This window comes from Artemia sp. Qi Xiang Cuo, unplaced genomic scaffold (genome assembly GCF_049724085.1).
Source record: "Artemia sp. Qi Xiang Cuo unplaced genomic scaffold, ASM4972408v1 HiC_scaffold_2950, whole genome shotgun sequence".
NCBI classification, from domain to species: domain Eukaryota; kingdom Metazoa; phylum Arthropoda; class Branchiopoda; order Anostraca; family Artemiidae; genus Artemia; species Artemia sp. Qi Xiang Cuo.
The window spans coordinates 250,591-272,953 of NW_028300348.1; the positions used below are offsets into that span (position 1 = coordinate 250,591).

General features: G+C 35.2%; 1 protein-coding gene across 1 annotated transcript in view; it reads left to right on the top strand.

The window, feature by feature from the left end:
- LOC148938769 (uncharacterized) overlaps positions 1–22,363 on the top strand; it is a gene marked incomplete at its 3' end in the record, with an annotated part of 160,790 nt that overhangs the window by 55,086 nt on the left and 83,341 nt on the right. Inside the window, exon 3 of the mRNA XM_089107551.1 lies at positions 737–990. Within this exon, the coding sequence (XP_088963677.1) occupies positions 737–990 (254 nt within the window). The remainder of the gene's footprint in view (positions 1–736; positions 991–22,363) is intronic.

The window sequence follows — 22,363 nt, forward strand, 5'->3', positions numbered from 1 at the left end:
TAGATTTTCTTAGCACTTTTGCGCTTGTAGCCGTGAAGTGCTAATAAATAATACCAATAAATTTACGACAAAAACACTTCAACATAGATTCCCCCTAAAGCTCTATGGCCAGGAAAAAAAAGGCAAAGGATAGACAACACCAAAATGGCCAAGTATTTAAGAAGAGCACGTTCAGCGGATGAAGGATGACAGATTGCCAAAGATTGTCGTTTTCGGCCAACCATCTAGGGCTATCCGCGGTCGTCCGAAGGTCGTCCGCGGTTTGGGTGAGAGGATGTCTTAAAGAAAGATTTAAGGGAAATGAGAACTTCCTGGAGAGTGTAAAAAGGGAGATTTTAAATCGATTAAGTTGAGGAAGGAGCGTGCGCAGTGGTGGATCCTGGATTTTTTTAGGGGGGAGGGGCAAAATAGGTTGATCCGACAAACTTGCGTTAGGAGCAAGTTTAATTAACACAAACTTGCGTTAATTGAGTAAATTAGACTACTTTAGACTATTTTAGGGGGGCACCCTCCTCGCCCCTCTCCTGGATCCCTCACTGAGCGTGCGTAGCTGTGTTGGCTTCACGCGGCTTGGTGCTGCGTTGAGTTGTTGGTATTAGTGGTAGTATTGGCAAATAAATTAGCAACAAAGACAATTTTTGAATAGTTCTTGTTATAACACTGTTATTGCTGTCATTGCAATAGATAATTTTCTAACTAGATCATTTTTGTCAACAACTTTTTTTTCTTTTTGCAGTTTAGTGTGCGATATTACACCATGTGAGGAAAGGCAACCAGATTTAGAGTCGCATCTACCGTCATGGCTAAGCGAAAACATGACCAACAGTTCATCTTCAGACGATAGCAGTGACTCGCTTCCTTTGGTCGATTTGAGGCTCTCAACACCGGTTGCTAGTGGGGAAGAACTTTCTCTGCCAAACACGCCACCACCGAATAAGGAAGGGCGAAAACGAAGGAAGCTGCCTGACATACCAAATTTTATTCCTGAAGGTACTTTTATTATTCAAACAAACATTTTTGAAACCAAGTTTTGCTGACCAATAATTTTAGTGGGTAAATATTGATCGACAAATATTTTCATGGTTAAAATTCATCTTTGCTCACATTGCTGGCAAAAAAGATGAACATAAATAATTTTTTAGATATTTTTTGGCTCGTTCTGAATATGTCATTATATTCAAAGTTAATGCAGTCTAAAGGATTAACTAATAATTGGCTAAATAATGAAAAGATGGATTGACTAGCTTATGCACAAATAGAAACGAAAACCCAATACCTTTTTTGTGTTCCAAGTTGTAAAGTTTACAAATATTTATTTTGGACATTTTGGAAAAAGTGAAAAACTTGCAGAAGCATCGGACGCAAATACACCATTTGGCAGATAGAATAGGAGCATGTGCGAAGTGCTGCACTTAGCTAACTATCTATAAAAAAAAAATAAGCTTGATCATGCACTTTGTAGTTCGCAAGGGACGTCTTAATGCATCGATTTGCATTGAATACTGTTTCATGCAGTAAGTTTTGAAAAAATAAATGAAGTTACAACGAATAAAGCCAAACTGTTTTTATTTAACATTTTTACGGAACAAATAAGAGCTCCAAATAGGAACAGGTCCTTTTATTAGACAGTGAAACAAATACATAAAAAAGCTCTCCCCCCCCCCTAAATAATAATAATAATAAAATTAAAAAAAATATGTTTAAACATGAAAAATCAAGACATTAAAAAATTTCTTAAAATTCTTTTGAAACTACCAAACGAGTGACATTCTTGATCTGACACAGGTAGGCTATTCTAAACGATATGACAAGCAGTTATTGGATTAAAGTCTGACCTCACCGATGGAGTAAATAAATTATTAATATTCCTTGAATTGCAAAGATGAGGCGAAGACCTATCACTGACGAAAGAAGGAGTAGTTTGAAAGGCAGTGGGAACATCACCATGAAGTTGATGAAAACTGAAAGACGCGCACGAAAGAATGTAGAGAGACTGCAAATCAAGGAATGGGCTAGTTGGGTTAGTTGTAGAACGATTTGTTTCCTGTATAAGCCTTCTTGCCTGATCATATAACTTAGAAAGTGGTTTCAAAAAAGAAGAGAAAGTTGACATCCATATTAAAGGGCAATAAGAGACGTAGGACAGTTAACTTTGAATCTAATGACATATTCAGAACGAGCCAAAATATATGTAAATAAATATTTATGTTCATCTTTTTGCCAACAATGTGAGCAAAGATGGTTTTTAACCATGAAAATATTTGTCGATCAATATTTACCCACTAGAACAAATTATTGGTCAGCAAAACTTAGTTTCAAAAATATTTTGAAATTAAATCGGAGACTTTATCTAAAATCAATGACATGGCTTCCTCTACTACTGTGGATTTTCTCTCAGATATGCTCGCTGCTGGGGTTCTATCAACAACCTGTTTTCCGACACGTGTAACTGATAAGTCAGCGTCTTTAATTGATAACATTTTTTCGTCTCTTAATTTGGTTCGGAATTCTGTTGTAGTGAGTGATATTTCAGACCATTTTCCTGTACTTTCTAGCTTTAACCTTAAAAAAATGTTGAGTAGAAATAGCATCTGCTTCAGCTTCTTTTAGGTTTGGTCTGAATGAATTGATCCGCCTTAGATCCCATTTAGCTGAGAAGACATGGAATATTTTTGGTGAGGATAGTGATTTTTGTTCAAATTTTTTATTCCTTTTATAGTCAGTGAAGGAGTTTATTTTTGACGTATGTGCTCTGTCCCCCTCTACTTCCAGGTCAAAAAGATATTTCCTCTTAACCCATGGATGACCCCTGGTCTTCTAAAGAGTTGAAGAAGAAAAATAATCTTTGGAAAGCTTTTAAGTCAGCAAAGCCATCTTTGAATGCTGCACGTCTTCAGCAATTCAAACTCTATAGGAATTTTTTTTTAATTCTTTATGCTGGAAGGCCAAATTCCTTTATTATTCCAAAAAATTATCAGATTGTGGGAAAAATATTCGAAAAACTTGGCAAGTAATCAATTCCCTCCTCAAACGTTCTTCTCCGGCTGCTTCTATCCCTCCATGTCTTGTAGTTGGTGATGTGGTTGTTGAGGGTATTCCATCTGTTCAAGAATCATTTACATCATATTTGCCAATATTGGGAAAACCACTGCTTCTTCAGTCAGGTCTTCACAGTCACAATCAGATTACAAATCTTATCTTGGTCCACCTTGTCTAAAACCGATGGTGTTATATCCTGCCTCTGATTTTGAAGTAGCCAGGATTGTAAATAGCTTGAAGGATTCTTCGTCGTCTAGCCCTGACTGTATTCCAACTATGGTAGTTAAGTTCATTCTTCCTTCAATTATTTCTCCATTGACGAAGCTTATATATCTTTCTTTTGAAAATGAGATATTCCCCAGTTCTCTTAAGAGAGCTAGAGTAATTGTTTTATATAAAGGTGAACCAAGAAATAATCCAGCCAATTATCGTCCTATATCTTTTCTGTCTGTTTTTAGCAAAATTTTTGAAAAGACCATGCTTTTCCGTCTACTTGCTTTTCTAGAGGCTAAAAGATTTTTTCATGATTTTCAGTTTGGCTTCCGAGCTAAGCATTCTAAGGAGCATGCGTGTGTAACTCTTTCAAATTTTCTCCACACCGTGCTTGACTCTGGTTTGATTCCTGCTGCTATATTCCTAGATGTCCGTAAGGCTTATGACTCTTTAACCTATGAGATTCTGCTGTATAAGCTATCACACAATGGTGTAAGAGGACAGGCTCATGCTTTGCTTGATTCCTATTTGTCAGGTAGAACTATCTCCGTAGATCCCCTTTCTCGCTTTTCGTCTGAAGTTGAGTTTGGTGTTCCTCAAGGCTCTGTTCTTGGACCATTTCTGTTTTTTATTTGTTCTAAGGACCTTACAGTTGCGGTTAAGAAACAAAAACCTACAGTTTGCTGTCACCTCTGTCATCCTGAATCTTTCATTACTACAAAAATCAATCAATTTCGCAGAATGTTGACACTCTCGTTGCTTTTGCTGATCACAGTACCATTGGTACTGTAATAGGAACTGAGTCTGAGATGCTTCCCAAATTAGTTGACCTTTTTGAGAGAGTCGTTCTTTGGTTTGATGCAAATTGCCTTGCCCTAAATGTTGCTAAGTCAAGTTTTTTAATTTTTTCCCGTATTTCTCTGGCATGCCCTGAGTTAACTAATATCCAGCTTTCAAGGGGCTCTCTCAGTAGACCTAAGGATCGGTATGTCCAATTTCTCGGTATTCTTCTCGATGAAAACCTTTCAGTCAAACATCATAAGTTCACATAGACGTCTGCCTATTAAATCCAAGACCTCAGCAAGGACCTGAAGAAAAGAAGGGAGGGATCACTGGGAGATCTATAAACATTACCAATTATCAAAACCTTATTTTGTTTTTTGATTTCAATAAACTGGGATATAGGCAGTCATCATCGTTAGTAGTGAAACTAACGCATTAAAATTAAAACAAACTATACCCGGAAGTTCATAAATAGTTTGTTTTAATTTTAATGCGTTAGTTTCTCTACTGATGATGACTGTCTATGTCATCAAATATCTAGAGCTTTTGTATGTATTTGTTTCAATGTAAAATAAAAGGACCTATAGCCATTTGGAAATCTTATGTGTTTCGTCATAGAAAAAGCAGTGTGGTCTTGGAAGAAAAAGTTTCAACTTAATCCCCTCAGTCGTTCTATGCACAATGTCTTTTGTCTTAGTTCTAAAGCATTATTTAGTTATAAAGCATAATGGGGAAATTGCATAACTGTGGAGGGTTGACATGTCCATTATCCCTAGAGATATAGTTATTGGACCGTTCAACTATTTTGAACCAAAGGGCTTAACCAAATTTTGATTGTAAGTGTTTGGAAAACTATGGACTAAAGTGAAGGGTTGATTTCCCTCAAATCACTTTTGACTCTTAAAAGAGGCACTATAACTTTTAATTTCCCATCTAATTAGTTCCTTTAAAAGTTTCAATGATATTACTAGCTTTGATAGATTAGCGCTGCCAATGATATTGCTTATATGCCTTTTGAAAATCTGAATTCAAGTAGTATTTTTGTTTAATTGACCCCCCCCCCCTAAACGGTCCATAAAAGATTCAGCTTAATGCCCCTAATGTCACTAGTTACAGTAACTGTAGAAGTAGCATTACAAGTATACACAGAGCGTCTTCTGGCTAGTTCAAAATTCTCAACAACTTACCCTGTAAGGTCTAACTTAATAATGTAAGTCATTCTTGAGATATTGTTTTGTCACCTCTTTGGCAATATACATGATTACAGTTCGTTTTGATTTAATTCAACATCCGCCTAAATATCCCTTGAACGCTTCACCTTAATACCCTTAGCTTTTATAGTAGTAATAGTTGTAGTAACAGTAGTAGCATTAGTAGCAGTATGCACATTGCACCTTATTTTTCAACATTCCTTCAACACACGTTGAAAGTTTTAACTTAATACCATCAACCGTTCCTGGAGCGTTGCTGATACATCCTCTTGACAACCTGTTTGGACAGTGTATTTCAATTTAGTTCAATAGTTTCGGTACTCCCCACAATGTTCGCCACAACACCTTTAGCTTTAGTAGCAGTAGTAGTAGCACCGGTGATTTAGTCTAATTTCAGTAGAAGTGACCCTAAAGGTCCTGTCCCTCACCCCTGCTGCCACCTATAACTTTTTTTGCACCCCAAATATGGGCATAGAGTCATTAGGGAGAACACGTGGTTAATGGGGTCAATGACCTAAATTGATTGCGTAATCAAAGTGTGTCAACAACAACAACATCAACCTTGACATTCGCTGAGAGCGTGCACTTACAACAATAACAACATCGACCTTGGAACACCTGTGCTGTCGACCTCAATTCACCTATCGTGAATCAATAATTCCCCTTAGAAACAACAAATTAATTCTCCTTTCTTGACAGATCAATCAATCAATGACATCATCTGTCAGACTTTAAAAATTTCCGCCTAGAAACGATTCTCCAGGAATAGATCCAAGTCATTAATGTCTTTGCCTCGGAAACAACTCTTTTGGTCGAACTCCAAAGGATATTAATAGCCAAAGGCCATGGAAACAATTCTCCAAGAAACATCTTAGCGATGAATTGTTTTAGCGCGGGAATCAGGTTTCTTATTAATTTGAAATGCATTAGCGCAGAGATGCCAAAAACAAAAGGAACACGCTGAATTACGTTTAGGGATTATTTGGGCGAAACTGTTTTAGACAGGTTATGGAACTATTTCGGCGAAAGAGTTAGAGACATTTTAAAAGATGATTTTTGAAGAGATTTTAGAAGAGAATTTAATGGTGAAACTCTGTGGTCGTTATAATACACAAGTTTCATTTGAACAGTGTTGTGAGGTCCTCTAACCCAACCCCAAAGGGTTACAATCCTCCTACCCCTACCCCGAAGGAAGCTCCCGGGCCTCAAAGGTCCCCCAAGCTCCCAAAGGGCCACCGGCGCCCCCAAAGGCCCACCCAGACCTCCAAAGGCCATCCCCGGGCCCCCCAAAGGCCCATCGAGCTCCTAACGGACCATCGGGGTCCCAAAGGCCCTCCCCCGGTCCCCACCTGCCCCTCCGGATCCTCCCAGACCCTAAATGGACCCCCACGGCCCTCACTGGGCCTCCAAGGCCCTCCCCCCGCCCCCAAAGGGCCCCCGGCCCAGAGAAGCGCTGCCGGGATGTGCCGTGGGCCAGGAAAGTGCCGCAGGATGTGCCGCAGGGATGCGCCGCGGGTCAGGAAAGTGCCGCAGAGGATGCGCCGCAGGGAGGCACCGCAGGAAAGCGTCGCAGGATGCGCCGCGGGGATGCGCCGCAGGGATGCGCCGCAAAAAAAAGTAAACTAAAAAGTAAAAATTTCGAAATGTTATCCCCCACACGCCCTCCTCAGACTCCCACAGGTCCTCCCCTGGTCCTCAACGGCCCCCCGGGCACCCAAAGGACCACCAGGCCCTCAAGGGCCCCCGGTTCCCCAAAGGTCCTCCCCCGGGCCCCAAAAAGTCCCCTCTCCATTTTTTTAATACTTTTTTATGGCTTTATTATATCTTTTCAGAACAAGTTCCAGAACCTATTTTCCAGATCCACTTTTCAGAACAACTTCAGAGTATGTTACTTTCTTAATGTCCCTCCTAAACCCATTTTCTTACTTGAAGTACTTATCTTTTTCACCCACAACTATACTTTACAGATTTGGATACCTCAACACCAAGAAATATTTTTCAAAAGTCATTTCAGAGCAAGTTACTTTCTTAATGTCCCTCCTAAACCTATTTTGCAACTTGAAGTACTTATCTTTTTCGATCACAACAATACTTTACAGGTTTTTGGATACCTCAACACCAAGAAATACATTTCAAAGACCATTTCAGAGCAAGTTACTTTCTTAATGACCATCCTAAACCCATTTTCCAACTTTAAGTACTTATCTTTTTCATCACAACTATACTCTACAGCTTTTTGGATACCTCAACACCAAGAAATACTTTTCAAAGACCATTTCAGAGCAAGTTACTTTCTTAATGTCCCTCCTAAATCCATTTTCCAACTTGAAGCACTTATCTTTTTCACTCACAACTATACTTTACAGCTTTTGGGATACCTCAACACCAAGAAATACTTTTCAAAGACCATTTCAGAGCAAGTTACTTTCTTAATGTCCATCCTAAACCCATTTTCCAACTTGAAGTACTTATCTTTTTCACCCCGAAACTATACTTTACACCTTTTTGGTTACCTCAACACCAAGAAATACTTTGCAAAGATCATTTCAGAGCAAGTTGCTTTCCTAATGTCCCTTCTAAACCCATTTTCCAACTTGAAGTACTTATCTTTTTCACCCACAACTATACTTTACAGCTTTTTGATTGCCTCAAAACCAAGAAATACTTTTCAAAGACCATGTCAGAGCAAGTTACTTTCTTAATGTCACTCCTAAACACATTTTCCAATTGGAAGTACTTATCTTTTTCATCACAACTATAAACTACAGCTTTTTGGTTACCTCAACACCAAGAAATACTTTTCAAAGACCATTTCAGAGAAAATTACTTTCTTAATGTCCCTCCTAAACCCATTTTGCAACTTGAAGTACTTATCTTTTTCACCCGAAACTATACTTTACAGCTTTTTGGATACCTCAACACTAAGAAATACTTTTCGAGGACCATTTCAGAGCAAGTTACTTTCTTAATGTCCCTCATAAACCCATTTTCCAACTTGAAGTACTTATCTTTTTCATAACAACTATACCTTACAGCTTTTTGGATAACTCAAAAACAAGAAATACTTTTCAAAGACCATTTCTGAGCAAGTTACTTTCTTAATGTCCCTCCTAAACCAAGTTTCCAACTTTAATTAATTATATTTTTAACTCACAACTATACTTTACAGCTTTTTGGTTACCTCAACACCAAGAAATACTTTTCAAAGACCATTTCAGAGCAAGTTACTTTATTACTCTCCCTACTAAACCCATTTTCCATCTTGTAGTACTTATATTTTTCACTCAAAACAATACTTTACGGCTTTTTGATTTCCTCATCACCCAGCAATTCTTTTCAAAGACAATTTCAGAACAAGTTACATTCTTAATATCGCTTCTAAACCTATTTTGAAACTTGAAGTACTTATCTTTTTCACCCTCAACTATACTCTACACCTTTTTTGATACCTCATAACCAAGAAATAATTTTAAAATACTATTTCAGAGAAAGTTAATTTCTCAATATCACTTCTAAACCAATTTTAAAACTTGAAGTACTTACCTTTTTCACCCACAACTATACTTTACAGCTTTTTGGATACCTCAACACCAAGAAATACTTTTCAAAGACCATTTCAGAGCAAGTTACTTTCTTAATGTCCCTCCTAAACCCATTTTGCAACTTGAAGTACTTATCTTTTTCACCCACAACTATACTTTACAGCTTTTTGGATACCTCAACACCAAGAAATACTTTTCAAAGACCATTTCAGAGCAAGTTACTTTCTTAATGTCTCTCCTAAACCAATTTTCCAACTTGAAGTACTTATCTTTTTCACCACAACAAGATCATACAGCTTTTTGGATACCTCAACACCAAGAAATACCTTTCAAAGACCATTTCAGAGCAAGTTACTTTCTTAATGTCCCTCCTAAACCCATTTTCTGACTTGAAGTACTTATTTTTTTCATCTGCAACTGTAGTTTACAACATTTTGGTTACCTCAACACTAAGAAATACTTTTCAAAGACCATTTCAGAGCAAGTTACTTTCTTAATGTCCCTCCTAAACCTATTTTGCAACTTAAAGTACTTATCTTTTTCACCCAGTTTCTCAATGAAAAAGAAATTAGTTTTTAATCAATTCTTTTTTTTCCAAATAATATAAAAATTTTCCACTTCGGTTCAGATTTTTCTCAAGGGAATGAAAAAATTTAAAATAATTTTCCAAATTTTCTCAACAAAGTGAAGAAAAGTTTTTGATCTCTTCTGAATTTTACCTAAGAACACGCTCCAATTCTAATTTCTCCAGAGAAAACAAAAATCTTCCAATTCAGTTCTTTATTCCACAAAGACATAAAGAAATTTAAAGTTCAATTCTAATTTTTCGGTGGAAGATAGAAAAAGTAATACCAAACTTGTGAATATTTTCATGGAAGATGAAAAGTTCTTGTCCAATTTAAAATTTTCTCAACGAAGTGAAGAAAAGTTCAACTTCTCTTCTGAACTTTACCAAAGAACACACTTCAATGCCAATCTCTCCAGAAAAAACAAAAATCTTCCACTTCAGTTCATTATTTCACAAGGACATAAATAAATTTGAAGTTCATTTCTAAATTTTTCGGTGGAAGGTTGAAAAAGTAATACCAAACATGGGAATATTTTTCAGAAAGACAAAAATTTATAGTTCAATTTACAATTTCATCAACGAAGTGAAAAAAAGTTCATGTTCTCTACTGAATTTTACTAAAGAATACAATTCAATTCTAATTTCACAAGAGAAAATAAAAATCTTCCACTTAAGTTCTTTATTTCACGATGACATAAAGAAATTTAGAGTTCAATTCTAAATTTTTCGGCGGAAGATGGAAAAAGTAATACCATACTTGTGAATATTTTTATGGAAGATAAAAAGTTCTAGTTCAATTTACAATTTTCTCACCGAAGTGAAGAAAAGTTCAAGTTCTCTTCTGAATTTTACTAAAGAACACAATTCAATTCTAATTTCACCAAAGAAAATAAAAATCTTCCACTTAAGTTCTTTATTTCACAATGACATAAATAAATTTAAAGTTCAATTCTAAATTTTTCGGTGGAAGATAGAAAAAGTAATACCATACTTGTGAATATTTTCATGGAAGATGAAAAGTTCTAGTTCAATTTAAAATTTTCTCAAAGAAGTGAAGAAAAGTTCAAGTTCTCTTCAGAACTTTACCAAAGAACACAATTCAATGCTAATTTCTCCAGAGAAAATAAAAATCTTCCACTTCAGTTCTTTATTTCATATAGACATAAAGAAATTTAAAGTTCAATTCTAATTTTTGGTTGAAGATGCAAAAAGTAATGCCATACTTGTGAATATTTTCCTGGAAGATAAAAAGTTCTAGTTCAATTTAAAAATTCCTCAACGAAGTGGAGAAAAGATCAAGTTCTCTTCTGAATTTTACTAAAGAACACAATTCAATTCTAATTTCTCCAGAGAAAACAAAAATCTTCCACTTAAGTTCTTTATTTCACAAAGACATAAAGAAATTTAAAGTTCAATTCTAAGTTTTTCGGTGGAAGATAGAAAAAGTAATACTATACTAGTGAATATTTTACCGGAAGATAAAAATTTCTAGTTCAACTTAAAATTTAATCAACGAATTGAAGAAAATTTCAAGTTCTCATCTGAATTTTACTAAAGAACACAATTCAATTCTAATTTCACCAGATAAAATAAAAATCTTCCACTTCACCTCTTTATTTCACAAGGAAATAAAGAAATTTAAAGTTCAATTCTAAATTTATCCATGGAAGATAGAAAGAGTAATACCATACTTGTGAATATTTTCACGGAAGATAAAAAGTTCTAGTTCAATTAACATTTTCTCGACATAGAGAAGAAAAGTTCAAGTTCTCTTCTGAACTTTACCAAAGATCACACTTCAATTCTTATTTCTCCAGAGAAAATAAAAATATTCCACTTCAGTTTTAAGTTCCCCAAAGAAATAAAGAAATTTAAAGTTCCATTCTAAATTTTTAGATGAAAGATAGAAAAAGTAATACTATGATTGTGATTATTTTCCATGAAGATCAAAAGTTTCACTTTATTTATAATTTTTTCTTAAATTTGGTTCTGATTTTTCTCAAAGAAATAAAAAATTTAAAGTTCTTTTCCAAATTTTTCATAGAATATATAAAAATTTATACATTTATTGTTAATATTAAACATGAAGATAAGGAACTCCACTTTAATTCAGAGTTTTCTCGAAGAAGTGCAAAATGTTCAAGTTCTCTTCTGAATTTTCTTAAAGAAGAGAAAAAAGTTAACTCAATTCTGAATTTTACCCATGAAAATGAACAAACCTTCCACTTCAGTTCAAAATTTCTCAAAGACATAAAAATTTAAATTTCAGTTCTAAATTTTTCTGTAGAAGATAGGAAAAGCTATACTATGATTGTGATTATTTTCCAGTGAAGATAAAAAGTTTCACTTTAATTCTAATTTTCTTAAATTCAGTTCCGATTTTTTGCAAAGAGATAAAAAATTTAAATTTCTCTTCCAAATTTTTCATTGAAGATAGAAAAAGTTATACATTGATTTTGAATATTCGACATGAAGATAAGGTGCATCACTTTTATTCTGAGTTTTCTCGAAGAAGTGCAAAATGTTCAAGTTCTCTTCTGAATTTTCTTAAAGAAGTGAAAAAAGTTCCCTCAATTATGAATTTTACCAATGAAAATGAAAAAGCTTCCACTTCAGTTCTTAATTTCTCAAAGACATAAAAAATTCAAAGTTCTCTTCTAATTTTTCCAAGAAAATAAAAAGGTTCCACTTCACTTCTGGTGTTTTCTCAAAGAGATGAAAAATTTAAAGTTCTATTCTAATTTTAAATTAAACTTTATCTCCTTTGTCTTATGGATTTACCCCTCAACTTTTTAAATTAGAAAATGAGTGACTCGTTCTATTATTAAAGGCAATCGTTCAAACTCGTTTATCTAACCTCCAAAACAATAGGTTAGGTTAGGCATAAATAAATATTAATAAATAAATAGAAACATTTCTACATGTTTAAGTTAGATTAGGTTAGATTAACTTATCATGAGCACTCATGATAAGATAACCTAAACTTTTCCGGCAAGTATGGTTAGAATAGGCTAGATTAAGTTAGGTTAGATTAGGTTAGGTTAACCTACGTACGCTTCACTTAGGTTAGGTGAGAGACGGGCAAAAAGTTAGTTGTATGATTAGGTTAGGTTAGATTAAATTAGGTTAGGCTAGGTTAGCCTACGTACGCGCGCGGACGTAGGCTAACCTAGCCTAATCGAACTTAATCTAACCTAACTTAATCTAACCTAACTTAATCTAACCTAACCTAATCATACACCTAACTTTTTGCCTGACTCTCAACTAACCTAAGTGAAGCGTACGTAGGTTAACCTAACCTAACCTAATCTAACCTAACTTAATCTAGCCTATTCTAACCATACTTGCCGGAAAAGTTTAGGTTATCTTATCATGATCGCTCATGATAAGTTAATCTAACCTAATCTAACTTAAACATGTAGAAATGTTTCTATTTATTTATTAACATTTATTTATGCATAACCTAAACTATTGTTTTGGAGGTTAGATGAACGAGTTTGAACGATTGCCTTTAATAATAGAACGAGTCACTCATTTTCTAATTTAAAAATTTGAGGGGTAAAACCATAAGACAAAGGAGATAAAGTTTAATTTAAAATTAGAATAGAACTTTAAATTTTTCATCTCTTTGAGAAAATACCAGAAGTGAAGTGGAACCTTTTTATTTTCTTGGAAAAATTAGAAGAGAACTTTGAATTTTTATGTCTTTGAGAAATTAAGAACTGAAGTGGAAGCTTTTTCATTTTCATTGGTAAAATTCAGAATTGAGCGAACTTTTTTTACTTCTTTAACAAAATTCAAAAGAGAACTTGAACATTTTGCACTTCTTCGAGAAAACTCAGAATTAAAGTGATGCACCTTATCTTCATATCGAATATTCAAAATCAATGTATTACTTTTTCTATCTTCTATGAAAAATTTGGAACAGAAATTTAAATTTTTCATCTCTTTGCAAAAAATCGGAACTGAATTTAAGAAAATTAGAATTAAAGTGAAACTTTTTATCTTCACTGGAAAATAATCACAATCATAGTATAACTTTTCCTATCTTCTACAGAAAAGTTTAGAACTGAAATTTAAATTTTTATTTCTTTGAGAAATTTTGAACTGAAGTGGAAGGTTTTTTCATTTTCATGGGTAAAATTCAGAATTGAGTTAACTTTTTTCTCTTCTTTACGAAAATTCAGAAGAGAACTTGAACATTTTGCACTTCTTCGAGAAAACTCTGAATTAAAATGGAGTTCCTTATCTTCATGTTGAATATTCACAATCAATGTATAACTTTTTCTATCTTCTATGAAAAATTTGGAACAGAACTTTAAATTTTTTATTTCTTTGAGAAAAATCAGAACCAAATTTAAGAAAAATTATAAATAAATTGAAACTTTTGATATTAATTTAAAATAATCACAATCATAGTATTAATTTTTCTATCTTTCGTCTAAAAATTTAGAATAGAACTTTAAATTTCTTTATTTCTTTGGGGAACTTAAAACTGAAGTTGAATATTTTTATTTTCTCTGGAGAAATTAGAATTGAAGTGTGATCTTTGGTAAAGTTCAGAAGAGAACTTGAACTTTTCTTCACTATGTCGAGAAAATTTTAATTGAACTAGAACTTTTATCTTCCGTGAAAATATTCACAAGTATGGTATTACTTTTTCTATCTTCCACGGATAAATTTAGAATTGAACTTTAAATTTCTTTATGTCCTTGTGAAATAAAGAGGTGAAGTGGAAGATTTTTATTTTCTCTTGTGAAATTAGAATTGAATTGTGTTCTTTAGTAAAATTCAGATGAGAACTTGAACTTTTCTTCACTTCGTTGAGTAAATTTTAAATTGAACTAGAACTTTTTATCTTCCGGTAAAATATTCACAAGTATAGTATTACTTTTTATATCTTCCACCGAAAAACTTAGAATTGAACTTTAAATTTCTTTATGTCATTGTGAAATAAAGAACTTAAGAGGAAGATTTTTGTTTTCTCTGGAGAAATTAGAATTGAATTGTGTTCTTTAGTAAAATTCAGAAGAGAACTTGACCTTTTCTTCACTTCGTTAAGGAAATTGTAAATTGAACTAGAACTTTTTATCTTCCGGGAAAATATTCACAAGTATGGTATTACTTTTTCTATCTTCCACCAAAAATTAGAATTGAACTTTAAATTTCTTTATGTCTATGTGAAATAAAGAACTGAAGTGGAAGATTTTTATTTTCTCTGGAGAAATTAGCATTGAGTTGTGTTCTTTGGTAAAGTTCAGAAGAAAACTTGAACTTTTCTTCACTTCTTTGAGAAAATTTTAAATTGAACTAGAACTTTTCATCTTCCATGAAAATATTCACAAGTATGGTATTACTTTTTCTATCTTCCACCGAAAAATTTAGAAATGAACTTTAAACTTCTTTATGTCATTGTGAAATAAAGAACTTAAGTGGAAGATTTTTATTTTCTTTGGTGAAATTAGAATTAAATTGTGTTCTTTAGTAAAATTCAGAAGAGAACTTGAACTTTTCTTCACTTTGGTGAGTAAATTTTAAATTGAAGTAGAACTTTTTATCTTCCATGAAAATATTCACAAGTATGGTATTACTTTTTCTATCTTTCGCCGAAATATTTTGACTTGAACTTTAAATTTATTTATGTCATCGTGAAATAAAGAACTTAAGTGGAAGATTTTATTTTCTCTGGTGAAATTAGAATTGAATTGTATTCTTTAGTAAAATTCAGTAGAGAACTTGAACTTTTCTTCACTTCGTTGAGGAAATTGTAAATTGAACTAGAACTTTTTATCTTCCGGGAAAATATTCACATGTATGGTATTACTTTTTCCATCTTCCACCGAAAAATTTAGAATTGAACTGTAAATTTCTTTATGTCTTTGTGAAATTAAGAACTTAAGTGGAAGATTTTTGTTTTCTCTGGAGAAATTAGCATTGAAGTGTGTTTTTTGGTAAAGTTCAGAAGAGAACTTGAACTTTTCTTCACTTCGTTGAGAAAATTTTAAATTGGACAAGAAGTTTTCATCTTCCATGAAAATATTCACAAGTTTGGTATTACTTTTTCTATCTTCCACCGTTGAACTTTAAATTTCTTTATGTCTTTGTGAAATAAAGAACTGAATTGGAAGATTTTTGTTTTCTCTGGAGAAATTAGAATTGGAGCGTGTTCTTTGGTAAAATTCAGAAGAGATCAAAAACTTTTCTTCACTTTGTTGAGAAAATTTGGAACATTATTTTAAATTTTTCATCCCCTTGAGAAAAATCTGAACCGAAGTGGAAAATTTTTATATTATTTGGAAAAAAAGAATTGATTAAAAACTAATTTCTTTTTCATTGAGAAAGAGGGTGAAAAAGATAAGTACTTCAAGTAGCAAAATGGGTTTAGGAGGGACATTAAGAAAGTAACTTGCTCTGAAATGGTCATTGAAAAGTATTTCTTAGTGTTGAGGTAACCAAAATGTTGTAAAATACATTTGCGGATGAAAAAAAAAGTACTTCAAGTAGGAAAATGGGTTTAGGAGGGACATTAAGAAAGTAACTTGCTCTGAATGGTTTTTGAAAAGTATTTCTTGGTGTTGAGGTATCCAAAAAGCTGTATGATCTGGTTGTGGTGAAAAAGATAAGTACTTCAAGTTGGAATATGGGTTTAGGAGGGACATTAAGAAAGTAAATTGCTCTTAAATTGTATTTGAAAAGTATGTCTTTGTTATTATGTATACAAAAAGCTTTAAAGTATAGTTGAGGGTGAAAAAGATAAGTACTTCAAGTTGGAAAATGGGTTTAGGAGGGACATTAAGAAAGTAACTTGCTCTGAAATGGTCTTTGAAAAGTATTTCTTGGTGTTGAGGTATCCAAAAAGCTGTAAAGTATAGTTTTGGGTGAAAAAGATAAGTCATCCAAGTTGGAAAATGGGTTTAGGAGGGACATTAAGAAAGTAACTTGCTCTGAAATGGTCTTTGAAAAGTATTTCTTGGTGTTGAGGTAACCAAAAAGCTGTAAAGTATAGGTGTGGGTGAAAAAGATAAGTGCTTCAAGTTGCAAAATATGTTTAGGAGGGACATTAAAAAAGTAACTTGTTCTGAAATGGTCTTTGAAAAGTATTTCTGGGTGTTGAGGAAACCAAAAAGCTGTGAAGTATTGTCGTGGGTGAAAAATATAAGTAATTCAAGTTGGAAACTGGGTTTAGGAGGGACATTAATAAAGTAACTTGCTCTGAAATGGTCTTTGAAAAGTATTTCTTGGTGTTGAGGAAACCAAAAAGCTGTAAGGTATAGTTGTGAGTGAAAAAGATAATTAATTCAAGTTGGAAACTTGGTTTAGTAGTGAAATTAAGAAAGTAACTTGCTCTGAAATGGTCTTTGAAAAGTATTTCTTGGTGTTGAGGTATCCAAAAAGCTGTAAAGTTTAGTTTTGATAAAAAAGATAAGTACTTCAAGTTTCAAAATGGGTTTAGGAGGGACATTAAGATAGTAACTTGATCTGAAATGGTCCTTGAAAAGTATTTCTTAGTTTTGAGGTAACCAAAAAAGCTGTAAAGTATAGTTTCGGGTGAAAAAGATGAGTACTTCAAGTTGCAAAATGGGTTTAGGAGGGAAATTAAGAAAGTAACTTGCTCTGAAATGGTCTTTGAAAAGTATTTCTTGGTTTTGAGGTAACTAAAAAGCTGTAGGGTATAGTTGTGATGAAAAAGATAAGTACTTCAAGTTGGAAAATGGGTTTAAGTGAAACATTAATGAAATAAATTGCTCTGAAATTGTTCTTGAAAGGTATTTCTTGGTGTTGAGGCATTCAAAAAGCTGTGAAGTATAGTTGTGGGTGAAAAAGATAAGTACTCCAAGTTGGAAAATGGGCTTAGGAGGGACATTAAGAAAGCAACTTGCTCTGAAATGGTCCTTGAAAAGTATTTCTTGGTGTTGAGGTATCCAAAAAGGTGTAAAGTATAGTTTCGGGGTGAAAAAGATAAGTACTTCAAGTTGAAAAATGGGTTTAGGATGGACATTAGGAAAGTAACTTGCTCTGAAATGGTCTTTGAAAAGTATTTCTTAGTGTTGAGGTATCCCAAAAGCTGTAAAGTATAGTTGTGAGTGAAAAAGATAAGTGCTTCAAGTTGGAAAATGGATTTAGGAGGGACATTAAGAAAGTAACTTGCTCTGAAATGGTCTTTGAAAAGTATTTCTTGGTGTTGAGGTATCCAAAAAGCTGTAAAGTATAGTTGTGTGTGAAAAAGATAAGTACTTCAAATTGGAAAATGGGTTTAGGATGGTCATTAAGAAAGTAACTTGCTCTGAAATGGTCTTTGAAAAGTATTTCTTGATGTTGAGGTAACCAAAAACCTGTAAAGTATTGTTGTGATCGAAAAAGATAAGTACTTCAAGTTGCAAAAAAGGTTTAGGAGGGACATTAAGAAAGTAACTTGCTCTGAAATGACTTTTGAAAAATATTTCTTGGTGTTGAGGTATCCAAAGCTGTAAAGTATAGTTGTGGGTGAAAAAGATAAGTACTTCAAGTTAGAAAATGGGTTTAGGAGGGACATTAAGGAAGTAACTTGCTCTGAAGTTGTTCTGAAAAGTGGATCTGGAAAATAGGTTCTGGAACTTGTTCTGAAAAGATATAATAAAACCATAAAAAAGTATTTAAAAAATGGAGAGGGGACTCTTTGGGGCCCGGGGGAGGACCTTTGGGGAATCCGGGGGGCCCTTGAGGGCCGGTTGGTCCTTTGGGTTCCCGGGGGAGCGTAGAGGACCAGGGGAGGACCTTTGGGGGTCTGAGGAGGGCGTTTGGGGGATAACATTTCGAAATTTTTACTTTTTAGTTTACTTTTTTTTGCGGCGCATCCCTGCGGCGCATCCTGCGGCGCTTTCCTGCGGTGCCTCCCTGTGGCGCATCCCCTGCGGCGCTTTTCTGACCCGCGGCGCACCCCTGCGGCACATCCTGCGGCGCTTTCCTGACCCACGGCGCATCCCGGCAGCGCTTCTCTGGTCCGGGGGACCTTTGGGGGCCGGGGGAGGGCCTTTGGGGCACAGGGAGGACCTTTGGGGCACAGGGAGGGCCTTTGGGGTCCGGGGGGCAGTTGTGGACCGGTGGAGGGCCTTTGGGACTCCGTTGGTCCTTTGGGAGCTCGATGGGCCTTTTTTGGGGCCCGGGGATGGCCTTTGGGGGTCTGGGTGGGCCTTTGGGGGCGCCGGTGGCCCTTTGGGAGCTTGGGGGGCCTTTGAGGACCGGGGGCTTCCTTCGGGGTTGGGGTAGGAGGATTGGAACCCTTTGGGGTTGGGTTAGAGGACCTCACAACACTGTTCAAATGAAACTTGTGTATTATAACGACCACAGAGTTTCACCATTAAATTCTCTTCTAAAATCTCTTCAAAAATCATCTTTTAAAATGTCTCTAACTGTTTCGCCGAAATAGTTCCTTAACCTGTCTAAAACAGTTTCGTCCAAATAATCCCTAAACGTAATTCAGCGTGTTCCTTTTGTTTTTGGCATCTCTGCGCTAATACATTTCAAATTAATAAGAAACCTGATTCCCGCGCTAAAACAATTCATCGCTAAGATGTTTCTTGGAGAATTGTTTCCATGGCCTTTGGCTATTAATATCCTTTGGAGTTCGACCAAAAGAGTTGTTTCCGAGGCAAAGACATTAATGACTTGGATCTATTCCTGGAGAATCGTTTCTAGGCGGAAATTTTTAAAGTCTGACAGATGATGTCATTGGTTGATTCATCTGTCAAGAAAGGAGAATTAATTTGTTGTTTCTAAGGGGAATTATTGATTCACGATAGGTGAATTGAGGTCGACAGCACAGGTGTTCCAAGGTCGATGTTGTTGTTGTTGTAAGTGCACGCTCTCAGCGAATGTCAAGGTCGTTGTTGTTGTTGTTGACACACTTTGATTACGCAATCAATTTAGGTCATTGACCCCATTAACCACGTGTTCTCCCTAATGACTCTATGCCCTTATTTGGGGTGCAAAAAAGTTATAGGTGGCAGCAGGGGTGAGGGACAGGACCTTTAGGGTCACTTCTACTAATTTCCCCCTCAATATTCTGTAAAATTTTCACCTTCATACGCCTAGTCTTAATTTTACCAGTATAATAATAGTAGTGGTAGCAGTAGGAACAGTAGTAGTAGTAACAGTGTATTTTTAGTAGTAGAAGTAACGGTAGTACAGGACTACTTAGAGCAGTAGTAGCAAGTACATGTTTCCTCTTGGTCAGCTTAACAGCCCATTCATGATGCCTCAGAAGTTTTCTCTTGATACAGTAAGCCACTCCGAAAATATTGCTGATATATGCCCGTATCAGCAATTTGTATGCACGTAGTATATTTTGATTTAGTTCAACTTTCCCTTTAACGTCTCATCAGATGTTTATTTCAATAAAATCAACCTTGGTAGTGCTCGCTACAGAAGCAGTGATTTTAGCATTAGTAGTGGTAGTAACAGTAGTAGTAGTGGCAGCAGTAGAAGCAGTGGTAGTTGTAGCAGAGGTAGTAGCCCGCAAATTTTGCTTTTTTGGTCAACTCATATCTCCCTTATGGTTTCCTGAAAGTTCCAGACTATTTTACGCAGTCATTCCTGAATTACGCCGTTTTGCCAACCCGTATACACATGACGTGTTTAGAATTAGTTCAACACTCCCCTAAAAATTCTTTCAAAGACTCACCTGAATGCCCCTTCTTTTGGAAAGTAAATGTCAAATGTGCATACCTTTATCAATAACATATACAATGTGTAAACAATTAACGAATTGCTTAACTTACACCTCTTCTCTTAAGGGCTCTGGGGAGTGGGGGCTGACATCCCCGAAGGCATAATTACTGGACCTTTCATCATTGCTGAAAAAATATATATCTCAAAGTTTTATTGCATGTTTGTTTTAGAGAATGATGGGGAGGGGGGCTGGTTGCCCCCAAGTCCCTTTTGAACGTTACAAAGGGCACTATAACTTCTTATTTCCAATCAAATGAGCCCTATCCATAGTTTATACGATCACCTACTCCATAAAAATCTTAAAGGCCCCCACGACATAACTTACAAACCTTTCCCAGGGGCTCTGGGGGGTTGGCTCAACCCTGGAGGCTTTGTTATATGTTCTATGGACTGTTTTTAACAAAACGGTTATAAAATCATTATTTGAAACCTGATCATTTTTCAAATAATGCCGATAAATCTGGCTCACCCTCCATGAAACATTCCTTCCCCTCACGGGAAACTTCTCTGTGGAAATCTCCTCCCAGGTAAAAATACCCCCCCCCCTGGAATTCACTCAGGACAATTCTATTATCCCTGACAATTTCCCCCCTGTCCTCTGTAAAATTTCTTGCGGGGATTCAGCCTGAAAAATCCTCCTTAGCATACTATCATTTAATAAGGACTATGATTCTTAAACGTTTTTCTGATTAATCCGAAGACCTCCCCCCCATATACAGGGTAATTCCTCCCCAGAAATCCATTACCGCTGAAGATTTGCCCCAGAACATATTTACATGCAAAACTGAATTGACAAAGAGGAAGTACGATAAATAAAAAGAATCTCTAATAGAAATTCCATCCAATCCTCCCAGCATAAAAAACCCAGGAATTTCCCTCCCCACGGAAAATTCTCCCCGTGGAAACCCATCCCAAACATAAAACCTCCCTTCCCGAAAAAATGTATGTATACTGTATACCCAATTTTCAAACATTATGCGCAAACAATGGGAACAATTTCAAAACTTAAAACCCTTTCCCTACTGGTTGTGGGGGGAGGGGTCTTGTTGCCCCTAAAGGCAATGCTAGTGGATTTTTCAACTATAAGGAGCATATTGGGTAATTAAAAATTTTTATCGACGACACTGGGAATAAAAGGACATGGGAGGGGGGCTAGTTGCTATCAAATCTTTTTTGGTCATTTAAAAAGGGCTAGTTTAGGGGCACACCTTTGGTCAATCTAGGACCACTAGTTCGATACGATCACCCCTGGGAAAAAAACAAATAAACACGCATTTGTGATATTTCTTCAGGTAAAAAAGCAAAATTCTACATTTTGTATATAGGAACTTGAAACTTCTATAGCAGGGTTCCTGACACGCTGAATCTGATGGTGTAATTTTCATTAAGATTGTCTGATTTTTTGGGGATAGATAGATAGATAGATAGATCGTGTATTTCCAAAGCCCAAGAGCCATATACACACACAAATTTATGAGAAATAAAGAAATCACAACAGAACAAATTACGAAACATACAGGAACATGATACATAGCAAGAAATACCTAAAGGTAATTTATCGAGAAAATAAATGTAATTCCATATAATAAATAATAGTTAATTGTAAAATGTTTTCCTTCTTTCTAATCCCTTCTCTATGCACGCACCAATACGAAATATTGTGGTTGGATTACTACTTTGTAAAATACTAGGAAGGAGCAAAACAATCGCATGTAAGTATTTTTCCCTTAAATAAGAGAGCACCGGGTATCTTCGTCCTCATTTTGGGGATTTGGAAAATGGTCCAAATCTTCGTCCTCATCTCTACAAAGAGGACACAAATACCGACCTTCAGGATCAACTGTCCCCCTGTCGAACACCATTTGCATGCTCTGGATTGGAAGCCAATTCGCCCTAAGCTGAATCTATCGACATAAAATCATAGCCAGTAAATTAAATTTAAAATAAATTTCCTCTCCAAAACTAGGTTTAGCCTGATTGTAATGATTCAATTTCCAGAAATCGTAAACACCACAAAAGTGATTTGAAACAAATCACATTATGGTTAGATAACAGCTTCTTCTAAGAATTCAATTCAAAAGTTTACAGTTGGGCGAAATTAAATATCAAAATTGGTATAGGGGAGACCGGCCCACGTTTAGCCAAATCAAACAGTTTCAATATAAAAATCTTTGGGGCTTCTGATCAACTGATCAGAATTCTGATCTTCTGATCAACTGATCAGATTGAAAACTGATCAAATTAAACTTTAAAACATAGCATAAAAACAAGTTAAAAAAATTTAAAAGGGACATGATAAT